The sequence below is a fragment of the Talpa europaea genome (genome assembly GCF_964194135.1).
Source record: "Talpa europaea genome assembly, chromosome: 6".
In the NCBI taxonomy this organism is placed as follows: Eukaryota; Metazoa; Chordata; class Mammalia; order Eulipotyphla; family Talpidae; genus Talpa; species Talpa europaea.
The window spans coordinates 22,721,605-22,745,355 of NC_140072.1; the positions used below are offsets into that span (position 1 = coordinate 22,721,605).

General features: G+C 37.6%; 1 protein-coding gene across 1 annotated transcript in view; it reads right to left on the bottom strand.

Moving 5' to 3' along the window:
* Positions 1–9,003: 9,003 nt before the first annotated feature.
* The window catches only part of CDKL4 (cyclin dependent kinase like 4), a gene marked incomplete at its 3' end in the record, with an annotated part of 29,339 nt that continues 14,591 nt past the window's right edge, over positions 9,004–23,751 (bottom strand). Inside the window, exons 4-9 of the mRNA XM_084234671.1 lie at positions 22,311–22,401; positions 18,707–18,904; positions 15,643–15,725; positions 14,179–14,235; positions 11,068–11,202; positions 9,004–9,105 (exon numbers count right to left, since the gene is read on the bottom strand). Coding sequence (XP_084090797.1) covers positions 9,004–9,105; positions 11,068–11,202; positions 14,179–14,235; positions 15,643–15,725; positions 18,707–18,904; positions 22,311–22,401 — 666 coding nt within the window. The remainder of the gene's footprint in view (positions 9,106–11,067; positions 11,203–14,178; positions 14,236–15,642; positions 15,726–18,706; positions 18,905–22,310; positions 22,402–23,751) is intronic.

Below are 23,751 nucleotides of genomic sequence, written 5' to 3' on the forward strand. Positions count from 1 at the left end.
GAATTTCTCATGGGAAAAATGTACTCTTTGGAAATATATTCCAGAGTCTTATTTGAAAACAATTTCTCAACCCCAATAGAAATTCCAAAACCTGACTTAATACTACAATGGACAAATGGAAGCAATGTTCTTGATCTATTAAGCTAATGTGACACAGACCAAATTCACTGGCAAAACTGTCATATGGAATCGAGAAGAGACTATAAATAAAAATAAATAAAACCAAAAAAATGTATCAATCCCTGGTTTTATTGTCTATCTTGCTTTTTAAATATAGCCTTGTTCTTTTAAAAACATAAATTTTTGGGCCTCCCCTAGTGGCCCAGTGGTTGAGCGCTGGGCTGCGAGGCTGTCCGCAGCCTCTGCAGCACCAGTTCGTTCCCCGGCCGCCAGTGAGGGTCCCACAAAAAATAAATAAATAAATAAATAAATAAATAAATAAAATAAATTTTATTCGGGTATAATTTATATATCATAAAATTCACTCTTTGAAAATACATAATTTGATGGTTTTTAGTATATTCGCAGATTTTGTACTCTGTCACCACTATCTAATTTTAGAACATTTTTATCATCTTTGCTTCTGGAAATTAATTATCCCTTTTATTTTTTAATTATATATAGAAGATGTCAAAGTCTTAAGTCTTAGTTCATCTCTATTTAACATTTCTTGAGCCCTCTAGCTTTTTCAAGGTCTTATTCTGTGTTTTAATGTAGCATTCATATGACTGTCAAATTTTGTGATAATTTCAGTACCATCCCCTTTGTCATAGGCAGGATTTGCATATACAGCAGAGAAATGTGCAGGTGCCTCATTCACAAACATGGTGAGATACACAGGCAAGAAAACAAACATCTTGTTATAGCTTGGGGCTAGCCATTCAGCTAAGGACACACTGTTTTTACATCTTTGTTTTAATTAAGATTGGCCTTAGAGAAATGACAAATATTAGAATGTAAGAATTTACTGAAAATTGACAATGTCCCAACAAAAGGGGCTTGGCTTTAGATAATTAATGCTTAATCTTTCTAAATACAAATATAAGTGAAAAGTTGGGTGAAGTTTTCTGGAATTTTTAAAGCTGGCACCGCCATTTCCTGGTTATGGCCCTGAAACTCAGAATTCTTACTTGTGAATGTGGACTGTACCTACTTCCTACTTTGTTTGGGAGCGTATATGAGAGCATATTATGAAGTCTTCAGCACAATACCTGACATCTGACAAGGGTTTAATGAGATTTAGTTGTGTTGAACCAACCTGCCAAGGCCATCAGAGGAGAAATGAACATAAATATGTATGTTGTTCATAAGTTAGTAAAACTCAGAATAAATGAAAAAAGTCACAATGTGCCTCCATTATGCACCAATGATTTGTATTTCAACATGTGATAGCTGCTTTATGTTTGGAATATTGATTTAAAATATTTATTTCCTTTTTACTAGTTTAGACGAGATTTCTATCATGATTTAATGCTTCTCCCTAGCTTTGATCCTGTCAAATTTCCTAACATATTCAATTGCATTAGTCATTCTTACTTCCTTTATGGATTGAGAAATTCTGACAATTAAAAAAAAGAAATGTAAATTTTTGCAAGATAAAGTAAATGGTGGTTAGCAAGTTGAGATAAAATAAAAATACTGTAAATAATGTTCTGGGGTTTTGCATACTGAAAGAGACGGAAAATCTCCTGGCAATGTTGCTAGATGGAACTTTCTTGGGATCCTGGCCAAGGACTTACTTTACTTTTCTTAGGAATTGAACAATTTGAAAATTGAAGTTTCAATTTCACTTGTACTTAATAGCTATTCTCTCAGCCATGTGCATCTTTCTTTGTCAATGTTATTGATCAAAGGGCATATTGTGTACTTATTGGGCAAGGATGGTATTCTTCAGAGTGGTGTGCAGTGTGTCTATTTATAGTGTGCCATCATTCAGGGCAATAGGAGTTTATAGTGCTTACTAAGGCAAAGCAAAACAAAACAACAGCAATAATAAAACAAAAACCAAGCCCAGTGTCCGGTAACATAAACCATCTAATATCTCATCTATCTTGGGTCCCCAGAATTTTGCATTTTCCACCATGAAGCTGGCTCTCTGCAGCAGACAGGAGGGAGAAATTTGCTCTCAGAGTAAGTCAGGAAGGTGGAAGAACACAGAGTATAACCCCTAGGTAGGTGCTGTCTCTCCATTCACTCTGGTGCAAGAGGACGCCAGTACAGGGCAAGAGCTAGAGGATAGCGATTGATATTTGTCATTTCACAAAATATCTTAGAAGGATCCTTAAAAACATTGAGCTTTGCTATTCCTTATTACAGAACGAGGGGCCAGAGAGAGAAACACAGACAGCGGGCAGTTAGAAGCAGTGTTGTCTCCAGAATCCAGCCAAGGACTTTTCCACTTCACACAGCTTTGAGGGATGTTCTTTAGGGCATAAGATTTGGGGTTGGTTTCGGTAAATTTTAGCAGACACAGCCTATTTCTGCCTCCCATTTCTCATCCCTTGTGGTGTCCCCCAACACCTAAAGAAACACCCAATGCCCTCGTATTGTCATCTAGCCACGCACCAGACCCATCATTTTCTTATGGAAAATGGAGCTCACGCCTCCATTTTCTTAGGTACTGTTGATGACAGCTCCTGGGAAGGCTATGCCTTTAAACAAATTCACAAGAAAATTCTAACTGGTAATTTATCTTTCAGATCTTCTCAGTGGGGTTACTTTGGAACCCAGATGGATTTCTAAATGTTAAATATTTAAGGCAGAATGCGGAAGAGATTTTTATCTTTTCTAGGTCAGTCAGTCAGTGGGGCAGAAAACTCATGAATTGTTCTATCTCAAGTCATAAAGGGCTCAGGGCTTGGGGAAAGGCAAGCTGGTGAGTAGCAGAGCAAGGGGGGAGAGGTCTTTTGTCATAGGTGGGAAGTACTGTGAGCTGCCCAGTTGTTAACCTGGCAGAATTCTCTGGAGTTTGTGGCTATTTCAGCCCTGGATAACCTTTCTCTGGATATAGAAATGGAAGAGGGAGCTTCCAATAACTCCCTTGAAATGGACTAAAGGCCAAGAACTCATGATTTAGAGGGAACATTTAATGGTGTCAATTTTGGTGAGGAATTAATTTTTCTAAGTGGGATTACACTTAAAGAATAATAGAGTATGGGGATTACAAAAATAAAATTTATTATAAAAAAAGAATAATAGAGTATGGGCATCAAAAAAGAAATCAATCTCTAAAACATTTTAGGAATTTATTTGAATTCAATCTAAAATTATTTTGAAATTTAGTTTACATAAGGGAGGGTATATTTTATGGGGGGGGGGCTTACATTAGAGAAACCTAAATGCTGGATGATTTCTCTGACCTAAAGTTTGCAGGTAGTAGGAGGATGAAATTAGCAAACCCAGGAGGAAGGAAATTGGAAATGGAGCAGGTCTTCATCAGAGCAGTCTGCAGTGATGGGTATTTGGTGAAGGAAGAAACTGAGGTGATCAGATGCAGATTCAATTGCTAGAAAAGTAGATATGTGACTAGAGAGGAGGGTAATTAGGAAAGAGTAGGGGAGGGAATAGCAGAAATGAGAACTTGAGATGGACACGGTTGCCAGACATGTGACAAACACTGATTCTACCCCTAACTAGCACTTCTGACAGACTCTCTCCTTTGTTTTTCTCTCACTGCAAGTGTTTCTTAAATATTAAGACTCACTTTTCCTCTCACTGACAGCAATTTCTTACTTCCTCACAAGTACAAATTGTTCATTTAATTTCAGTTGCCAGAATACACAGGTTAAGACTTAAGTTGCTGGCTGGGATCTCTTGTTTTTTACTCTTGTTGCGTTTCCTCTGTGCAATCACTCTGGATTATTTAATGAACACAATGTTAAATTTGTTTTGTGTATTACCATATATAAAATTTAGCTTTATTGCTCTAGCTGACTTTTCTCTCACTGATGATTCCATTCCCCCAGGAAGTCTCTTAGAGTCATGGTCAGATTATTTAATGATGTTGATACTGGTATCTTCAAGTTTTCTGGTGTGTCTTAATTTGTACCTTTCTGCTTAACCCTATTAAGGTTTCTTTTTGTTGGCTACATATTCTATTGAGGGCTCATTTCCTTCTGTTTCTGCTTAGTACTTCATCGTGTTTGGTAGACAGTAAGTAAATAATAGACTAGATTGGTGTTAAAAAGGAACACTTGCTTGCATTTTTGTTTGCTGGAAGAGAAGAAATCTAGTCATGATGGGAATGCAAAAGCCACCAAATGGAAGCTGTGAGCAGCTGAGCAGGATGAGGTCTACACTTCTTTGGGAGGAGACATGGTAACTACTATAATTAAAAAATGAATTTTTTGGTGGTGGGTGTGGTGTTGCAACATACATCTGAAGAGGGATGAACCTATATCCCCAAATCATATACAGTGTTGTAAACCATTGTTACTTCAATTAAAAAAATACAGTTTTTAAAAAGATAATTTTTCAAGGGATAATTTATTAACTATTATTTCTAATAGTAGAAATTGCCATTATGCTAATTATCAAATGTTAACTAGTTAATAGATGGCTATAATTTCATGTGAATTGAAATAGACCTGCTTCTATACAAATATGTTCTAAAGTCGTAAGTAGACATACAACATCTTCAATATGACAATATTCAGAGATATGGTCAATGACTAGTGCTCACAATAGAAAAAAAAATTTAACTTTATAAATACAAGTCAGTTATTTGCCTGGTAAGTAGGGTAACCAAGTCTTAGTTTGAGATTAAGTATAAAGTTGACAGTTGCTTAAACAGAAGACAGGTATAGTTAACATGTATTTGTAGAATTCCATTAAGCTATCATTTACTAAAACTAATACAGTTTTCCTAAAATTAGAAATGTACTAAATGTACTTTGCCTTACTGGCTGGTGGAAATTCATGTTCCACAGTATATGCACCATTTCTAAGCTAATTAGAGTTAGAAGAAAACATCATAGATTGACTACACATTACTCTACATTTTAAAAGCACACCTGTTTTATTTATATTAATTAAAATTTGGTGATAATTAGCTTTAAAAATCCACATTAGTTTTTAAAATTTGACCTCTGCTAGACAGTTGTTTGTAAACTACTTTTGATTTGATGGAACTAGCAGAAAATAGTCATGCGTGTTTATGTTATTGTGAAAGCAAGAAAGAGATGAGAGAGCAAGACAAAGAAAGATATCTCCTGGTTTCTTGTTAGATGATAGACATCAAAAGCTGGCTTGCTCTCACTAATGAAAAACAATCTCTACAAAGGCTCTTCTTGTGAGAAATATGCCCAGGACAAAAACACCATGTGTGACAGGGAGTCGCCAAACTTTATTGCTGAAGGGGAGCTCTAGAAATCATTTCATTTCATCTGCTCTATTATTTTACAAATGAGAAAAGAGTGCACAGAAAAGTGTTATGTTGCAACAATGCTACAGAGAGTTGCAAGCCTGGCTTAGACCACAGCTGTCCTAACTCCCAGGTCAAATGATACTTCTTCTACTCTCTAAACTACCACTCTTGGAGATGTACTGTCTTCTACTAAGACAAGAGGAAGGTGTTAAGAAATTTTAATAGAAAACAAATACACATACTCAGTATGTTATTTCAACTTGTCAGTGGCATTTTGTCTTGTGTCTTAACTATACGCATTAAACATCTGTATATTTGCAATCCAGCTCTGATGCCTCAATTTCCCCCCAGATATTACTTTTGTGAAATTTTAGGATCATTCCTCTTCTGGTTTTAATTAATTTTTAAAGTTTTAATTAATTTTTTTCTTTTCAGAGAATTTTGTATAATTCTCAAGTTTTCTATTTTGAGAATTGAGTGCAAGTTGTTCCCAAACCAGGATTGGAATTCACTGATGGTGACAAATGAGTAAGAAAGTGCCATCTTTTTGAAAAATTATAATTCTGTGGCAAGTAAGCTAAAGGATCATAAAACATCTTGAGAGGTTTCCAATGAAAAATCTTATTTTTCTTATGTCTTAAAGTTTGGGAAGAGCAATGTAGAATTGTGACATAGTTAACAGAGGAAAAAAATCCACTTTCTGTTCATTTCTTCATTCCCTGCCTGAGAGCTGGTTTTGACTCTTTATTCAGTCATTCCCTAATCCAAAGGATTCGAAAGTCTCTTGAAAACAACTTTTAAATAATTCAGTCTAGCTAAAATAATCTTCAAAAAGTGGCCCCCTAAAAGGGCTTTGTGGTTGGGGCAAATTGGAATAATTACATTCCAATATCACTGGGACTGAAACAGAGACCAGACAGAGTCCAAGCAAATAGGCTTGCAGGGTCAATACAGTCTAATTAAATGTCCTTTGCTCTGACTGTATTTCCTTCCTCCCTGAAGAAATAGGAATGCTGAGATGTGAAGTCTGCACTATTAATGGTCTATAAAGTACTGAACAAAAAGAACTGTTTGGAGCTTCTCGGATACACCTGCATGGAAGGTCTGAGGAAAACAGGGTGCAAAGAGATCTCACAGAGGTGCAGAAAGGAGTATTCACTCACTGTGCTGGTGCAGTGTTTGGAGCCAGCAGGCAAGAGCTACATAAATAAATTTAAAAGCTTGAATGCTGGCACAGGAGTCAGAAGGCCCAGTGCAGATAGAAGCTCGCAAGATTGTAAAGAAAACACAGGGTTACAGAATCAAGTGGGATGCTGGAAGAGCCAGGGGTAGGACTGGTTGCTGAGGTGAAGTTCTAAAAAGTCATTACTTAATTTGGGACTAGATGCTGAGTGCAGGTGACTTCCATGCGGTTGAGAAATGCAAGAGCATTTGTGTAGCATGAATGTGAAAAGTAGAATGTGGTATGAATGCACTTGAAACAGGAGAGTCACACTTTCAGAGTTGCAGCTTTGAGTGATACAGGTGGCATCGGGGCTGTATGACCTGAGACACCCAGAGAAAGTCAAGGAAGCAAAGGTCATCAGAGGATTCTCTTTCTTTGTGGTAATAAGACTGCATGAGAACATTTTTCTAACCATTTGAAGCTTTCTCCTCTCTCTTCCCCAGAGATATTTAAAGGATGAGTTTGTTTAAGGGAGAAAATATATAGAGAGAAATACTAGTTTGAATTAATTTTTAAATGTATGCAAAACTAAGTCAACTTATGAACCCCTTCCCCAAATGCCGTTATTGTGACAAAAAGGGTAGTGGAGTCTTTTGGTGTCTTCTTAATTTCTCTCACTCTATGTGTGTATGTATTCTATGTAATGTATACATTTAGGGGAACTGGAGCATTATGAGTGATTTGGTGATAAGGAGGTTTAAGCGAAAACTAAAGAGAAATCTTTCAGTAAAATTACCTCTTATCATTTATTTCTCATTTTCCTTGCACCTGTGGTATCATCTTATTAAAAATGCAAGAAACATGGAAATCTGAAGAAGTACATTGTTGACAATAAGATGAAAATAGGAAAAATCTAGCAGTTTATATTCATACCATGAATATTAAGTGGCTAAACAAGACTACTTAAAATATCCTTCCATTGAGAAAGGAGCTATTGTTTAGATGTCATAATTTCTTAGAACTAGTGGCTACAATAATAAATTTAAAAAAGGGAAAAATAAAAGAGATGCTTCCAAATAGTTGATTGAGATTTGCAGGAAGTTTGCATATATAGCCATGTTTATAAGTTCAATAAGCTTTTAGAGATGGACAATAAGGTGTTACTGTGATTTCTTAATAACAACTTATGCTCAGTATCTTAGATACAAGGAATTCCAACAACTATGTGATTTGCAAAATCTGACCGCATTCACGTAGCCCAAGAACAGAAAAGAATTTATGAAGACTTCTTCATTTTTATTGATAGCATCACTATTTTGTGCCTTTATGCCAGAAAGTGATAGGCAGCCCCAGGCTATTATTTTATATGAGCTCCTTGTTAGCAAACTAAAAGTACTTTCAAACATTCTGCATCATTCTTAAATGTCCAGGATATAAAGAACTACCATGATGCTTCAAGATGTATAAGATCCCTACATAAATTGAAAATTCACCCACTGAGGTGTTTTGCTTGCTGTTATTGCCTCTTTTGTTTTGTATGAGACATAAAGATAGTATGAAAGAAAACTCTCTGCTTGCAAGTGCTTCCAACCTAATCTGATCATGTTTAGAGCTGAACAAGTTCACAGAGGTTATGGATGCAAATGTTTGGAAAAGAGTGTTGACAATGAACTATTTCAAAAACACATCCAAGAGTATTAGTTTAGGTACTGAGATGAGTTAACCAGCAGGAGAAAAGGATAAAGAATTATGAGGTCTCAAAGGACCATATTAGTCAGCAATCAATTATCCTAAGATGTTATTGTCACAAAGACGGTGATTCCTTGTAGTTCACTCTCTATTTGCTTTTTAATATATATGGTATTTTCTCTAGCTAACTTTAAAAATAGAATTGTCAGTGTCTCACAAGACAGGGAAAGAGTCTGCCCTGGCATCAAAGGGTAAACTTAGATGACATTTCAAGGTTTTCTTCCTACACCAACATAAAAGCACAGAATAGAATGCCAGCATTACTTAACAGACCTGGTTACAATAAGAGTGAATTAAAATGCAGAAACATAATGTCATTTTTACATAAACAACAGCCAGGCAAGATATTTGATATTGCTCTAAGACATTATGTGGTCAGCTGAAGCAAGATGATATATGTAAATCTTCTCCATAAATCAAAGTATAAGTCCATAAATCCTGAATACAAATTGCCTCATTCAGGGGCTGCTCTGATGAAACTGAAAATGTCTCCTCCATATGTATAGTTTCAGACTTTATAACATTTAAAGAAAATGTTCTAAGAGATAAAGTTGGCATGTAAAACGCATGGGAAGAGGAATTAGTAACAATCAGAGCAAAACAACTCTAGAAAGCATCTTAATTTTCATATGGCTCATTTGCATTTGAAACACTGAGAATTCCTATCTCTCTTGTACAAAAATGTGTACATATTAAATTACTTTCCACTTGAAAGAACATTTTCTTAAATGTTTGGAAGATGATCAAATTTTAACTGGAGGACTTGTTTTCTTCCATCAGGTGTGGGGGAGATGTGGCTTCCTGGTATGAGAGGCAACAGTTGATTCTAATAGTGGAACAAGACAAAAATAAGAAAGTAAATTGAAAACAATTCCTATGCAGTTTGATTCAAAGGTGGTAAAACAAAAGGGATACATATGGTACAAAGATGTCAAATGACATCAATTTTAAAATTAGGCAGGGTTACATTTATAAAAACTGTAACCCTCTGATACTTGAAAATTTGGTTCTTTTCTTTATTCTAGGATTCTCATGGATGCACTATGATTTCTTTCAATATACTTGTTTCTGAGTATCTAGTCAGTTTTTAAAAGATAGATAAACAGTGGACTTCCTGGAGGCCTAGGGGTTAAGTCTCAGCACTATCACCTCGAAGGCCTGAGGCCAGGCCAGGGAGCTAACACACATATGGAGCAGCAGACCTTTCCTGTCTCACCTGCTGTTCCCCTTAGCAGTGTTTTTCGGTAAATCTGCCTGCTCTGCTCTCCACTCTGCCTCTGGTGAATTCTCTCACTGCCTCCCCTTCCCTAACACACTTCTTGCCTACACCCCAGTTCTACTATGCAAAAATAAATAAATAAAATCTTTTTTAAAAAGATTTATTTATGCATACAAGAACTGGGGTATAGGCCAGAGGTGCGGGGGGTGAAAGGACTCAACAGAGACAGAGTGGGGAACAGAACAGGCAGACTGATTGAAATACACTGCTGAGGGGAGCAGTGGGCGAGACAGGAGAGGTCTGCTGTGCCATGTGGGCAGCTCCCTGGCTGGCCAGGGATCAAACTCCTGCTGCAGAGACTGCGGATAGCTTCACAGTGCTGTACTTCACCCCTTGAGCCACCAGGGAGGCCCCGGATTAGTGTTTTAAAACACAATTCATATTGTAGTTCAAACTGTTATTTGAAGAAACCCTAATCTTTTGGTTACTTAAGTAAGCTGTGTTAGACTTGACTTTCAAACATACAGCTTTAACAGTGAAAGGTAAATTTACTTATGTAACAAAAACTCAGATACCCACAGATTTTTGGACACACAGACATAATCCTAACATTTCATCTTATTGATTAGTTTAACTTCCTCAACAAACTTCTATTTTAATTATCAAAAGGTTGGAAAAAAAAGATTTCTTTCTTTATCGTAGAAATGCTGAGGAAACAAATGACTGATACATAGATCAAAAGTGAAAATTCAGCAGATAGAATGGGACAATTTTCAGTCTTGGATAAATTAAAATTACTCTCCTCCTTAAACAATGTTTGTCTTATATATTTATTTGGATAATATTCATTAAGTACGTTCTACAGGTCAGATACTGTTTTAAGTGCTGGGAATACAGGTGAAAAAGAAGCCCAATCCAAAATTAGCCTGCTTCCATGAAGTTTATTTAACATCAAAGCTTTCTGAAACCAAGTAAAGGGTCATCACCTAATAAACTGCAGAATCAACATTTATCATCAGATTCAGCATATCATTCTGTAGTATCAGCATATTTTAGGCTAGGATTTGGTTCCCAGATGTCTGAGTTTCACCCTTTTGTATCTGGCCAGAGTTTATCTTTGATTTCAGGGACAAGCCTAGGAAAGGCAGACTTAAGCATCATGGGTGAAAAGAATGGAATAGTCAAATTTCCTTTATTTAAGCCTTTGGAAGCTCCAGAAAGGTACTGGGATTCCTCTGTAGAGATTGTGGACTCAGGGTTTCGTTGTACGAAGCAGTTATTTTGGTTACACAATCTGGTAGGTAACATATCCAATCAGTGTAGCAAAAGGATTGTACAATGATTTGATTCAAGTGTACTTTGGAATAAGATCTGGAACAAGTTTTTAAAAGAAAACAAACTATTTTGCATAGTTTTATGACATCAATCACCAATATTTATTAAGATAAAAAAATATAATGAACCAATAAAAAAAAAGGTTTTGGTGTCCACCTAGTGTCGCTTGAAAAGGTAGAAGAAGGAAAAATAATGAATCAATTTTATAACACTTTAGCTTTTGAACAGAGGTACCTGTTGGCGTCTTCTGTTTCTTCCTTCATTACGTGCTTTTTTTTTCATTTGGTCCTCTCGGAAAGAGTCAAAGTAGGGGTTCTCCAGGAGTTGGGCGCAGGTCAATCTGTCATCTGGATTCATCTTCAGACACTCCTTTGAAAGGAGAAAAAAGCAAAGAAGATACTATGAAAAAGGCCTATTTTATTATTGTGTCTCCATTCTCTGAATAGTAAGAGGGAGCCAACAGGAGTTTAGAAAATTTCAAGTTGATATATTCTCCAGTACTTGGAACTTGCTAATTACTAGGCTTGTTCTTCTTTTGCCACTTCAAAGTCTTCTGAGGGCAGAAATGATAAACATTTACTGTCTCTGAAAGAGGCTACATGTAGATCAGGTGTTTCCACCATGACATCTCTTCATCACTGTCAAAGCAAATAGTTTGTCAGACTTTTCAAAAGGTGGTCCCTAGACTAGCTGTATCAGCATCACCTGGAAACTTATTAGAAATGCAAATTCTTGGTTCAACCTTAGCCCTGCTGAATCAAAAGCAGAGTGGGGCCCAGCAACCTATGTTAAGCAGACCCTCTGGATGAGGCTGATACTTATTCAAGTTTGAGAATCGCTGATTTAAGGAGGCAGTTAGGGAAGTGTTAGTTTTAGTAGTAAAAAGAACCTAAAAATGGGGCTGATTGGAGTACATATTCAAATAAAAATCACTAGAGGCAAAAAGAGAAAGGTGACATTATGACCCTTTATACTAGAAGCTATTAGAATCACTAGCTCTGCACACCCTGGAGTGGGGAGGACTCTGACAGCAGTGGAATCAATGGTAATCATGACACAGATTTCTTCCAAGAGGCCCTGATAATTTTTGGTCAGAGAATGAACCTTTACTCATGAACTGGAGCTGCCTTAGAACATGCAGACACAGGAGATCTGAAATGTCTTGCCAGTATTTATTTGTTGTTTAAAATGACTCAACTGCTATTAAAGAAAGCAAGCTTTCCTTCATCTAACATGGAGCAGGAACCTAAGTTTTAGAGTGTAGCTCACAAAAGAGCACAATCCCTGATGCACTTGGAGAATTCTTGAGTGTCAGGTCAATATTTATAGCTCTAAATCAAATAATGGAGTGGCCGAAAATAACTTCATCCAGGATCTTGGGCAGTCCCACTGGGCACTTCATTTCTGAAGCTGAGACAGGGAGTTTTTCCTATACCTTGGTGTTTTGTGCCCTGGAGTTGTCTTCCAGCAAGTTTTCTCTCAGGTTAGTGGGGAGAGTAAGCAGAGGAAGGCCTAGACTCTACTTTAGAATTGGGTAGGCTCACAGAGCTTGACGTCACCCTGACTCCTTAAAGGTTTTGCTATTGCGGGTACATCAGAACAATCTGTCCAGAACAAAGTCAGGGAATGAGGCTTCCAGGACAAGGTCTGCAGAGTGCTGTGTTAAGGTAGGTGGAGCAGTGGAAAGGGGAGTCTGAGAGAGAGCATAGAGGAATTTCAGGACTCAGGCTGAAGGAATCCAGCACCCTGGATAGCACCCAGGCAGCCACCTGGCAACCTGGACAAGCACTAAGGTCAGTCTACAAAGTTGACTCGAGTTTATCTGGATGGTTCCTCCTTCCAGTTCAGATGAGTTTCAAATTAGGCTGCTTATCATAATCACTTTCGGGGATGTTTAAAGGTACAAATTCCAGGATCCTACTCATGGCAATTCTACTTCTATAAATCTGAGGTTAGAAAGTGAAACGTGTATTTTTTTTAAAAAACTCCCAGGACATTATGGTGAGTAGCCATCTGAAAACCACCACTGTAGGTAGAACTCAATTGATTTAGATACTCTCACTGGTATTTTTATTGCCATCCCTTCCTCTGTGCATTCAGTATTAACCCTGGATGGAAGGGTGACACGTTCCAGCATGGCTTCACATGTTCCAGCAGTCAAGAATGAATGGCATACTGCCCATAGTTGAGTCTTGGTTTTTTTTTTTTAAAGATTTATTCATTTATACAAGCACTGGGGTTCAGGCCAGAGGCGCAGGAGGGTGAGAGAATCTACCAGAGACAGAGCAGGGAGCAGAACAGGCAAAAGGACCGAAATACACTGCTGAGGGGAACAGTGGGCGTGACAGGAGAGGTCTGCTGCGCCATGTGGGAATCTCCCTGGCCAGGAACTGAACTGGTGAGGTGGAGGCTGCAAATAGCCTCACAGCACTGCGCTCAACCCACTGCGCCACCGGGGAGGCCCTGAGTCTTGTTTTTTAATTAGGGTCTATCCTTTGTTTGGCCTTCTCTCCTGGCCTGGTGCAGGGGCCATAACTGATGTCTGCATGGCACTGACTTTGCTGGTCTTTTATTCATTTTTAAAAATTGAAAAAAATTATTTAATCCAAAATATCCAAAATGTTATCAGTTCAACACATGATCAATATTTTGAAGTTATTAATGAAATATGTTTTTTTTTATAGTAAACTTAGTTATTCATAGTTCAAGTGCTCAGTAGTAATGTGTAGCTAGTGGCCACCAGGTGCAGTTCTAGAACATCAAACTTTTTTTTTTAAAGATTTATTTATTTATTTATACAAGCACTGGGTACAGTCAGAAGCGTGGGAGGGTGAGAAGATTCACCAGAGACAGAGCAGGGAACAGAACAGGTAGACTGACGAAATACACTGCTGAGGGGAGCAGCAGGTGCGGCAGGAGAGGTCTGCGCGCTATGTCAGACCCTCCTCCGGTGGCTGGGGATTAAACTGGCGCTGCAGAGGCTGCAGGCAGCTTCACAGCCCAGTGTTCAACTGCCTGCGCCACCAGGGGAGGCCCTCTAGAACATCAAACTCAAGAAATATTCACCCTCATAAATTTCCATAGTCTGAATATTAACATTCAAACGACCTAACAAATGTAAAAGCAGCAATAGTGTCTTCTACTAATTTTAAAGGATATGTTAGAACTATTGCTGTTGAACCTACCAATGTTCCTTTAACTATAATTATTTTACAGTTTCTTATAATTTTCAGTAACTACATCCTACTTTGACATTATTTGTCCTATAGTCCACCTCTCTCACAGTTGCCAGTTTTAATCATTACAATTTCCAGTCAATAATGATTATAGTATGTTCTTAAGTACCTTCATGAAATTCAAAGCCACAGGATCAACATCTGAGAACTTTTCTTCAAGAGTTTCCTAAAAAACAAAGTAAAGAATTTCAAAGTTACATAAGAGCAAAGCAATATATATATATATATATATATTTAAAATATATTAGTAAGAAGAATACTTTGAAGAAAGATCCCCTAGTAGCTTAGATAATTCCCTTTTAAACATTAAAAAATATCATATTTTACACAATTTTCCATGACAGTATAAAAGTCTGAAAGACATAAATTGAGTTATTTGCTTAATTTCACAATGTCCTGCAATTGATGATTGGTAAATGTGAGTCCCAATGCTACAATAGTACTATAATATCTGCCTGATATACTTAGAGGGATGCTTTGAGCATTAATGAACATACATTGAACTACAGGTATAAGAGTACTACAGAAAATATAATGATAAACACAAAATTCAGAATGGTGAGGAGGGGAGAAGGCGGGTCTCAGAAGGAATGCATGGAAGAGGAAAAACTTCAAAGAAAATGGTAATATTCATCTTTATGCACCAGCTGTATGCAAGTTTATTGTATCTTATTCTTTAAATTAAACAAGTTATATAGTCTACTGTAACTCAACTTCTAGCTTTGTAATTCAATTTTAACCTTTTATTATATTTAAGAGTTTGACACATATAATAAAAAACTTTAACAAATATAAGAAGCACCCAGCATATAAATCAAAGTATTATATAAAATTATGAATTCAAAACAATCATGGTGTCTAGAGAGAACCGTGATCATAAAAACCTCTGTTTGTTCGAGTGCCATGATCTAGCTTTATGGCTTCGGCAGCCCTGCACCATTCTAGCTCCGATACAGCTGTGTGAGGACAGACGCCTCTCCAACAGTCCTTTCACTCTACAGTTAGGACTAGACCACATGAAGTTTTAAAGATCATAGTCCAACTTAAATAACACAGACAGGAAATCAATGTTTTCTGAACACAAGAGGGTGAGCTGTTGCTGATAAACTCCCAAAGAAAGGCATTGTACAGTGATCACTGGGTGTGGTGATTTGATTTGGATAGAGGGTCATTTTGTAAAAATATACATTGTGAAGAAATGGTTTTCATTGATTTGAACTTTGTTTTACAAGCTGAAAAAAATAAAAAGAATGCATTTTTTTTCCAAAGAAAGATAACATACAGCAAGCATTGCTGATGAAAAAATAACTATTTCAAGGAAAGTTACCCAAGTGTTTTAACTAAAAGGATCAAGGTGTTTATGAAGTAAACTTTTAAAGCATTTGCCTGATTCATCTTACATAATTCTCTTTTTTTCATTTTATGTATGTAGTTTTTTTTATAGTTTCTTTGATCTGTATTTCTGGGTCATAAGGAAAACAGGAGGCAAAAAGCACAAAATTTAAAAAAGAAACTACCCTTTTAAACAATATAGCAACACAAATAATAAAATATCCAAAATTGAGTAATTTACCATGTCTTCTGGTTCAGGAATACTGATGCCATGGAAAAATTGGTTACTTTTAAAGATAGACTGATGTCTTGGGATTAGTTTTCCTGTAAAATAAAACCATGTAACTCAGAAAAAAATGTATAAAAATAATACAATGTTTAAAAAGTTAACTTTTCTTTTTTTAAAAATTACCTTGCTTTCTTTTTGTCACAATAAATACAAAGCTTAACTTAGATAAATATTGTATTTTCAGAGAGCCAATAAATTGGTATGTATCCTAGATGATGCACTAAACATTATATGCATTAAGCAATATTAAAATGGTTAACTTTTGAAGTCTAGATGAGAAAGCTATCTTGAGCCTGATGGTTTCCCCCAGACCTGGGAATGAGGGATCACTGAAATGCCATGCTTTTGCAGGTAGAGTCAGTTCTCCCATGTAACTCTTTTTGTCACACAGGGTTTGGTCTGCCATTCATCCGCCACCAGAAGAGAAGGACAGAAAATGGTGAGGAGTGCTTTACATACATGATCTCATTTAATTTCATAATAATCTCACAATGGCTGCCATTTTTAATCTCTACTATACCAATGGGGAGAGTGAGCCTCGGAGATTTAATAGCCCACCTACGGTCATAGTTATTATGTGACATAGAAACAAACTCAAGTCTGTCTAATACCTGCTTAGTTTACATTTCCACATTCCTTGTAGGAAATCAATCAAATAAACAATATACACCAAAGGTGTGATCTGTAGTAATACTCTAGCCCATGCATGAGTGATACTCATGCATGTAGAATTCTCTAAAAGAATATGCTAGAACCAAATGGGGAACTGGACCAGACTAGATGGGAGCAGTTCCCTTGCCCAGCAGCCATGCTGCCAGGAGGGGTTGTGGGAAGGCATAAACACTCATTGAAAGTGTATAGACATGTCACTTTCTTTGTCCATGCTGCTGGCATAAAGCTGCAGCCAACATTTTGCTTGCATCCAGGTGAAGGAATGCTGACACATGATGACAGCTCATGAGAGCCATCTGAGCCCCATGCCTATTCTGCACTTAACTGATCAGCACTTTAGGCCAATCAAAGAAGCTCCAGAACCCTAATTTCTTCATGTATGAAATAGGCACGATTAAAAAGGTGCTTCAAAAACCAACTCAAAATGGATTAAAGAGCTAGACATAAGACTTGAAACCATAAAATACATAGAAGGAAATATAGGCAAAACACTACATGATATGCACATCAAAGACATCTTTACAGACACATCACCCATAGCAGTGATAGTGAAGGCAAAGATCAACAGCTGGGACTACATCAAATTAAAGAGCTTCTGCACAGAAAAAGAGACAATAACAAAAACAAAGAGAAATCCCACCCACTGGAAGAACATCTTTGCACACAACTATGATAACACTAATGATAACACTAATGATAAAGGACTGATCACAAAAATCTACAAAGAGCTGATGAGACTCAACAAAAACAAAGAAAATAATCCAGTCAAAAAATGGGCAGAAGAGGGCCTCCCCGGTGGCGCAGTGGTTGAGCACTGGGTTGCAAAGCTGCCCGCAGCCTCTGCAGCGCCAGTTCGATCCCCGGCTGCTCCCAGGCCACCAGAGGAGGGTCCCACATGGTACGCAGACCTCTCCTGCCGCCCGCTGCTCCCCTCAGCAGTGTACTTCGGTCCTTCTGCCTGCTCTGCTCCCCGCTCTGCCTCTGGTGAATTCTCTCACCTTCCCGCGCGCGCTTCTGACTATACCCAGTGCTTGAATAAATAAATAAACAAACAAATAAATAAATAAATAAATAAATCTAAAAAAATTGCATTTTTTAAAAAAAGAATTTAAAAAAATGGGCAGAAGAGCTAAAAAGAAACTTCTCTGAAGAGGAAATGCAAATGGCCAACAGGCATATGAAAAAATGTTCAACATCACTTTTAATCAGGGAAATGCAAATCAAAACTACCATGAGATACCATCTCACACCAGTGAGAATGGCACATATTAAAAAAACTAGCAACAACAAATGTTGGCGAGGGTGTGGAGAAAAAGGAACTCTCCTGCACTGCTGGTGGGAGTGCAAACTGGTCCAACCACTATGGAGAGCTGTGTGGAGATTTCTGGACCTACTAAACATAGAGCTTCCATATGATCCAGCAATTCCACTCCTAGGTATTTACCCAAAGGACACAGAAACATCAATTCCAAAGAGCACCTGCACCCCTATGTTTATAGCAGCACTATTTACAATAGCTAAGCTTTGGAAACAGCCCAAATGCCCAAAAATAGATGACTGGATCAAGAAGATGTGGTACATATACACCATGGGATATTACTCAGCATTCAAAAAAGATAAACACATGCAATTTGCAGCAACATGGATGGAGCTGGAAGGGATCATGCTCAGCGAAATAAGCCAGAAAGAAAAAGAAAAATACCGGATGGTCTCACTCATAGCAGGAATCTAGAAAACTTAAATAAGGGACCAGGAAAAAGAATAACTATAAGAAAGAAAATATCAAAATCAACAAACAACTATGAACCAGAGACATTCTATGGGGGATGGGGGCGTGGGGAAAGAAGGGACTGGGGTCAAAATAAGGGGGTTGTAATGGTATGGGGAATATAAAAATAAAATTTAAATAAAAAAATAAAAAATAAAAATAAAATAAAATAAAAATAAAAATAAAAAAATAAAAAGGTGCTCACTGGGTTTTTCTTAAGACTTAAAGAGATGATGTATGGGAAAGCAAATTGTAAGTTCTTCTTTAGGACACAAAGAAGCAGTGGCAACAGAGATCAAGTAGCCTGCAAATTCTAAAACATTTACCATTTGACCTCTTATAGAAAAGGTTAGCTGATCCCTGCTCTAGGGTAAAGGGGGAAACTCCTCTTTTATAGTGAACAGAAATTGCATTTGCAAACTCAGAGGAGTGATGAGAGGACAGTGATTGGCTTTGGCTACAAGCCAGAGCCACCATCCTAAGTAGCACTTTGGAGAAGAAAGCTCTTGTTTTCCATTATAATAACATACTATTACTATAACAATTTAGCAACTCTAAGTCATAAAATACTCATACCCAGTGTTCTGATTATCAGATAAAGTTGGTCCACATCTGACTTTCCAGGCCAAAGCGGCTGGCCTGTCAGGAGCTCTGCAAAAACACAACCAGTAGCCCATATGTCGACTGAGGAGCCATACTGAGTATCTCCCACCAGAAGTTCAGGAGCTCGGTACCATCTTGTAGCCACGTAATCAGTGTAGGCATCTCCTGGAACTGCAAATGCATCATTCAGATCAGGTGGGTCACATTCATGTAAACTATTCCCAAGAGCAGGCCAGACATTTAGGCAAGGTTCAGCAACTCTGAGGCTGAACAGTCTTCGCAGTGAATGCAGTGAGGCACTAGCTGAGTACACAGTGTAACTGTTACACTGTGTACTCAGTTACACTGTGTACTCAGCTATTAAATTCAGTTTCCAAAGGCAACTGCTTAACATCCATTTAATTCCAAATGGGAAGCAAGGGAGTGAGAATTTTTGTAGGGTAACTCCAAGTATAAACAATCATCTCCACATTATCATCAGCATGGTATTGCTTGTGGGATGAACTATGTCCCTCACCCCTAAAAGACATGTGAAGTCCTAGGCCCTGGTGCCTGTGAATGTGAATTTATTTGGAGGGTCTTTGCAGATATCATCAAGCTAAGGCGGTTGGTGGCACAGGTGGTTGAGTGCTGTGGCACAGGCGGTTGAGTGCTGTGCCGCGCTGTGAAGCTGTCCGCAGCCACTGCAGTGCCAGTTCGATCCTGGCTGGCTGGCGAGGGTCCCACATGGCGAAGCAGACCTCTCCTGTCTCGCCCGCTATTCCCCTCAGCAGTGTATTTCATCACTCTACCTGTTCTGTTCCCTGCTCTGTCTCTGGTGAATTCTCTCACCCTCCTGCACCTCTGGACTGTACCCCAGTTCTTGTATAAATAAATAAATAAATAAATAAATAAATAAATAAATAAATAAATAAATAAATCTTTTAAAAAAAAGTCATCCTAAGGGGAATGAAGTAGTATATCACTGAGGTTATTATTTGTACTTCCCTAATATCAATGATTAGTTATATTGAGAATCTTCTATGTGCTTATGACCATTTGGATATCTTCTTAGAATAAATGTCTATTTAAGTCCTTTGCCCATTAAAGAAATTTTGTTACTCAAAAGAGCTAGATATTATAGATATTAATCCCTTTCCAGCATATGATCTGCAAATATTTTCTCCAATTCCATAGTAGCTTTTTCACTCCATGTATAGTATCCTTTGCAGAACTCTTTTAAATGTTGATGAAGTCTAATTTACCTATATACTCTTCTGTTGTTTGTGGTTTTGGTGTTACAGCCAAGAAATTACTGTCAAATACAATTTCATTGTGCTTTCCCATTATGTTTTCTTCTAAGAGTTTTATAGTTTTAGGTGGTGAAGGGTTATAATCTAATGGAGTTACGTTTAGGAGGCTGAGTCACAGAGTTAATTTTGTTCATGGTATAAGGTAAAAGTTCAAGTTCATTCTTTTGGATGTGAATATCCAGTAGGAGCTTAAAATTTTTCTTATATGGTTAAGTTTATTTAGTCAGTGTCAGCATTTAGCATTTACTGTAATCCTGTCTTGTTATAAGTGACCAGTGAATGCAGCAATGAGCCATACCCATATCAAAGACAGCCTGAGCTGTATCAGCGTCTGAGCCCATATCTGGTACAGGATCTAGCCAACCATAAGAAGTCGATAGTGTTTTGTGCTACTGCTTTGTTTAAATAAAATAGAAGAGATATCATCATTGGGAATGCCACAGAGGATTCACTATGCAGAGTCCTTCACAAGATTCATGCAACCTAAATTTCTGAGACAGACAACTGTAACATTGACCTGCGTTCATTCTGAGATGATTGCTAGAGAGACTCAGCAGGAAAGGAATAATACATATTCATGGAAAAACTGAATAGATTTATATGTTCAGAAAAACTGCCAGTTTGAGAAGCCTTGCCAGCACCATGAAAAATCATTTATGAAAGAGCATTTATGAGGTGGCTTTTATATGAAGTGTTTCTTTTATGTTCTTAATATTTGTCATGGTGTATATTTGCAGGTCTTAGAATTTACTTTTGTGACCAAATTGAACATTTTTTGTAGTGTGAAATGGATTTCCAGGAGTCTGGCAAGATGGCAGCAGGGTGAATATGTCAGCCTGCCTCCTCTGTATGTTCACAACTAGGGTGCAGCAGTGTCAACAACCCCTGACAAATCGACAGTGTCCATCAGGAGCAATGGTTCAGCAAAGGTTGGAGGGGAGACTTCCACTGACCTGTGTTTGCAGGGATATCAGGCCAGAACAACATACAAGGGCAAGGGACAGCTGCCATATGGAGCATCCCACTACAGTTGTTGACTAGGGTCCCATCCCCACACCAGGGACTTTGGAGCTCTTGCACTCAACTGGACAAGGGGTGCAGAGAGTTGGTGCCCAGGATAGAAGACGTACTACTACAGAACTATAGGTGCAGACGTGCAGAGTGCTATTATTGGTTTGACCCCGAGCCACTTAATATAGACAAGCTGGAGTCTGAGTGTGAGGCAAGCCAGGCTGGAATACCTGTGTATTCCAGGAGGCTATTCTTTGCAACGTGAGGCTATGTTATTTGAAATTCTTCTCTAACCCCCACCAAGGGCCACCTAACTAACTAGGTATTATTGATGTCTGTCATGTACTTCATTTTCTAAATTGAAGGCCCTGTGTATGCCAGTCATAGTTTCTATGTATTTCCTGTATCATTAAGACCATACCACACATACAAGTTTTAGCTCTGATCATTTACCACATCCTAAAATGTTTGCCCACACCACTGAAAACCCTGTAAATATTGCTTTTAATGGCTGCCTAATATTTCACAATATGGATGCATCATAGCACTATGCACAATAGTCTTTTCAGCACAGGCAGCATTTATCATTAGAGTACTATCACCCTATACCACAAATCAAGTAACCTTAGAAAGCATTAGCTTTTGTTTTTATCCAACCCTTCCAAATGCATTTTCAAGTCCCCTGTGTCTGGGTCCTATCAAGATAACTGATTACGAACACACCCACTTGCAAGGTGTATGTCTCTAATACATATTTTGTCTACTGTGCAGTCTCAGATTCAGGGACAAGGAATGATTTGTATCCCTTTCTCTTCAGTTCTGCCCTTTCTGAGGTGATTTCCTTTTTGTTAGCACTGTCTCTGTGTCCTGTCATGCTGATCTCGTTACTCTTCTAGTTTCATCAGTTCCATGAAGTTTTTTCCAGCCACTTGAGCCCATGTTAATCTCTCCTTCCAGGAAACAATCTGCACTTTCAGTTATTTTGTTCTTTTTTTAAAAAAATTTCATATTATAAGCACCTGAAAATCAGAAATGCATTGTATGATTCCTTTCCTCTCCTGTAGGGCAAAGCACATAAATGTGATGTCTAATTAACTCTAGCCAAATGGAGAGGTGTTGAAGTGCAAACTAATGTACTGACTAAAAGGCTGAAGTGAGATTTTCCTCTTGGAATAATAACAGTATAGCATTTAGCATACATTCAACAAAGAATTTAAACCACATCACTTCACCATCCTCTGAACAGGATAAGTCAGTAAAAAATTGCTACTCACTCAGAATTCGTGCAAACCCAAAGTCACAAATCTTGATTACTCCTTGCTTAGTTATTAGAATATTTTCAGGTTTTACATCTCGGTGAATACACTGTAAGATAACATTTGATGAAATCTTTGAGACATCAAAATGATAAAGTATAATAAACATTAACTATTAGTTTAAATGATAAATATATAGCCCTATGAGATTAAAAAAATACAATTTCCTTCATTTTTCTTAAGAACTTAAATTGGCATTTTTTTACATGTACATTTCATAACATTAAAAGAAAAATCAAAGTGTTGCTATTTTAGTGAGGAAATTAAAATTTTAATTGTTGGATATAAAAACTGATTTTTTTTTTTACTCTCAAAGCACAATCTCATCAGTATCATCCATGAGTGTTTTTTATTTTTATTTATTTTTTTTTTTAATTTTTTTTTACAGATTTATTTATTTATTAATACAAGCACTGGGTAAAGTCAGAAGTGCGGGAGGGTGACAGAATTCACCAGAGCCAGAGCAGAAAGCAGAACAGACAGACTGAAGAAATACACTGCCGAGGGGAGCAGCAGGCAGCAGGAGAGGTCTGCGCGCCATGTGGGATCCTCACCCGGTGGCCGGGGATCGATCCGGTGCTGCAGAGGCTGGGAGCTGCCTTGCAACCCAGCGCTTAACTGCTGTGCCACCGGGGAGGCCCCCCATGAGTGTTTTTTAATTGGGGTAACACTGGTTTACAACACTGTATAATTTAGGTTCACACCCTTGCAGATGTGTTACCATGCCACGCCCACCAGTAAGGCACACATAATTCTGTTGTGGAGATAATAAGGTAGCCACGGTCTCCATACATTAAAAGCTACAAATCTTTAGTAATGCCACTGGGCCAACAGATTGCCTTGTCTATTCTTTGAGAGTATCATAAAGATTCCATTAAAAGTAAGGAGAGTATAAAGGACTTACACATAGTTCTAACAGCTCACATATGACCTCATTTCTTTTCCCTATATGCATTTTAGCTAACAGAAAAAATGAGAAGATAGACAAAGGCTTACTATAACATGAGAAAATGAAATAACAGAGTTCAGAAGTAACTTCCATATTAGAGAAGAAAAGTTGGCCTGAAAAATTACCCATTTTTGATAGAGGCCACAGACTCTCAATTGAAGGTTTTCAATATCTTAAAGCTTAAGATATGGAACATGTTCAGCAGAGAAATGACTGCAGTTGCATTGAGTTACTAAATACTGGGATCCCCTGGAAATAGTAAGTCACAGTCAGATAGATAGTGTCAGAATATACAGGGATAAAATTCAACACTGGGAAATACACTTTAAAAATCATTTTACTATCCATAAAACACCTGCAGCACTTTAGGAGAACTTTAATACCTCCTATAGCATGATGGAAGCAAAAGAAATATGGATTTGATTCAACATCATCTTTAGTAAGTATTTG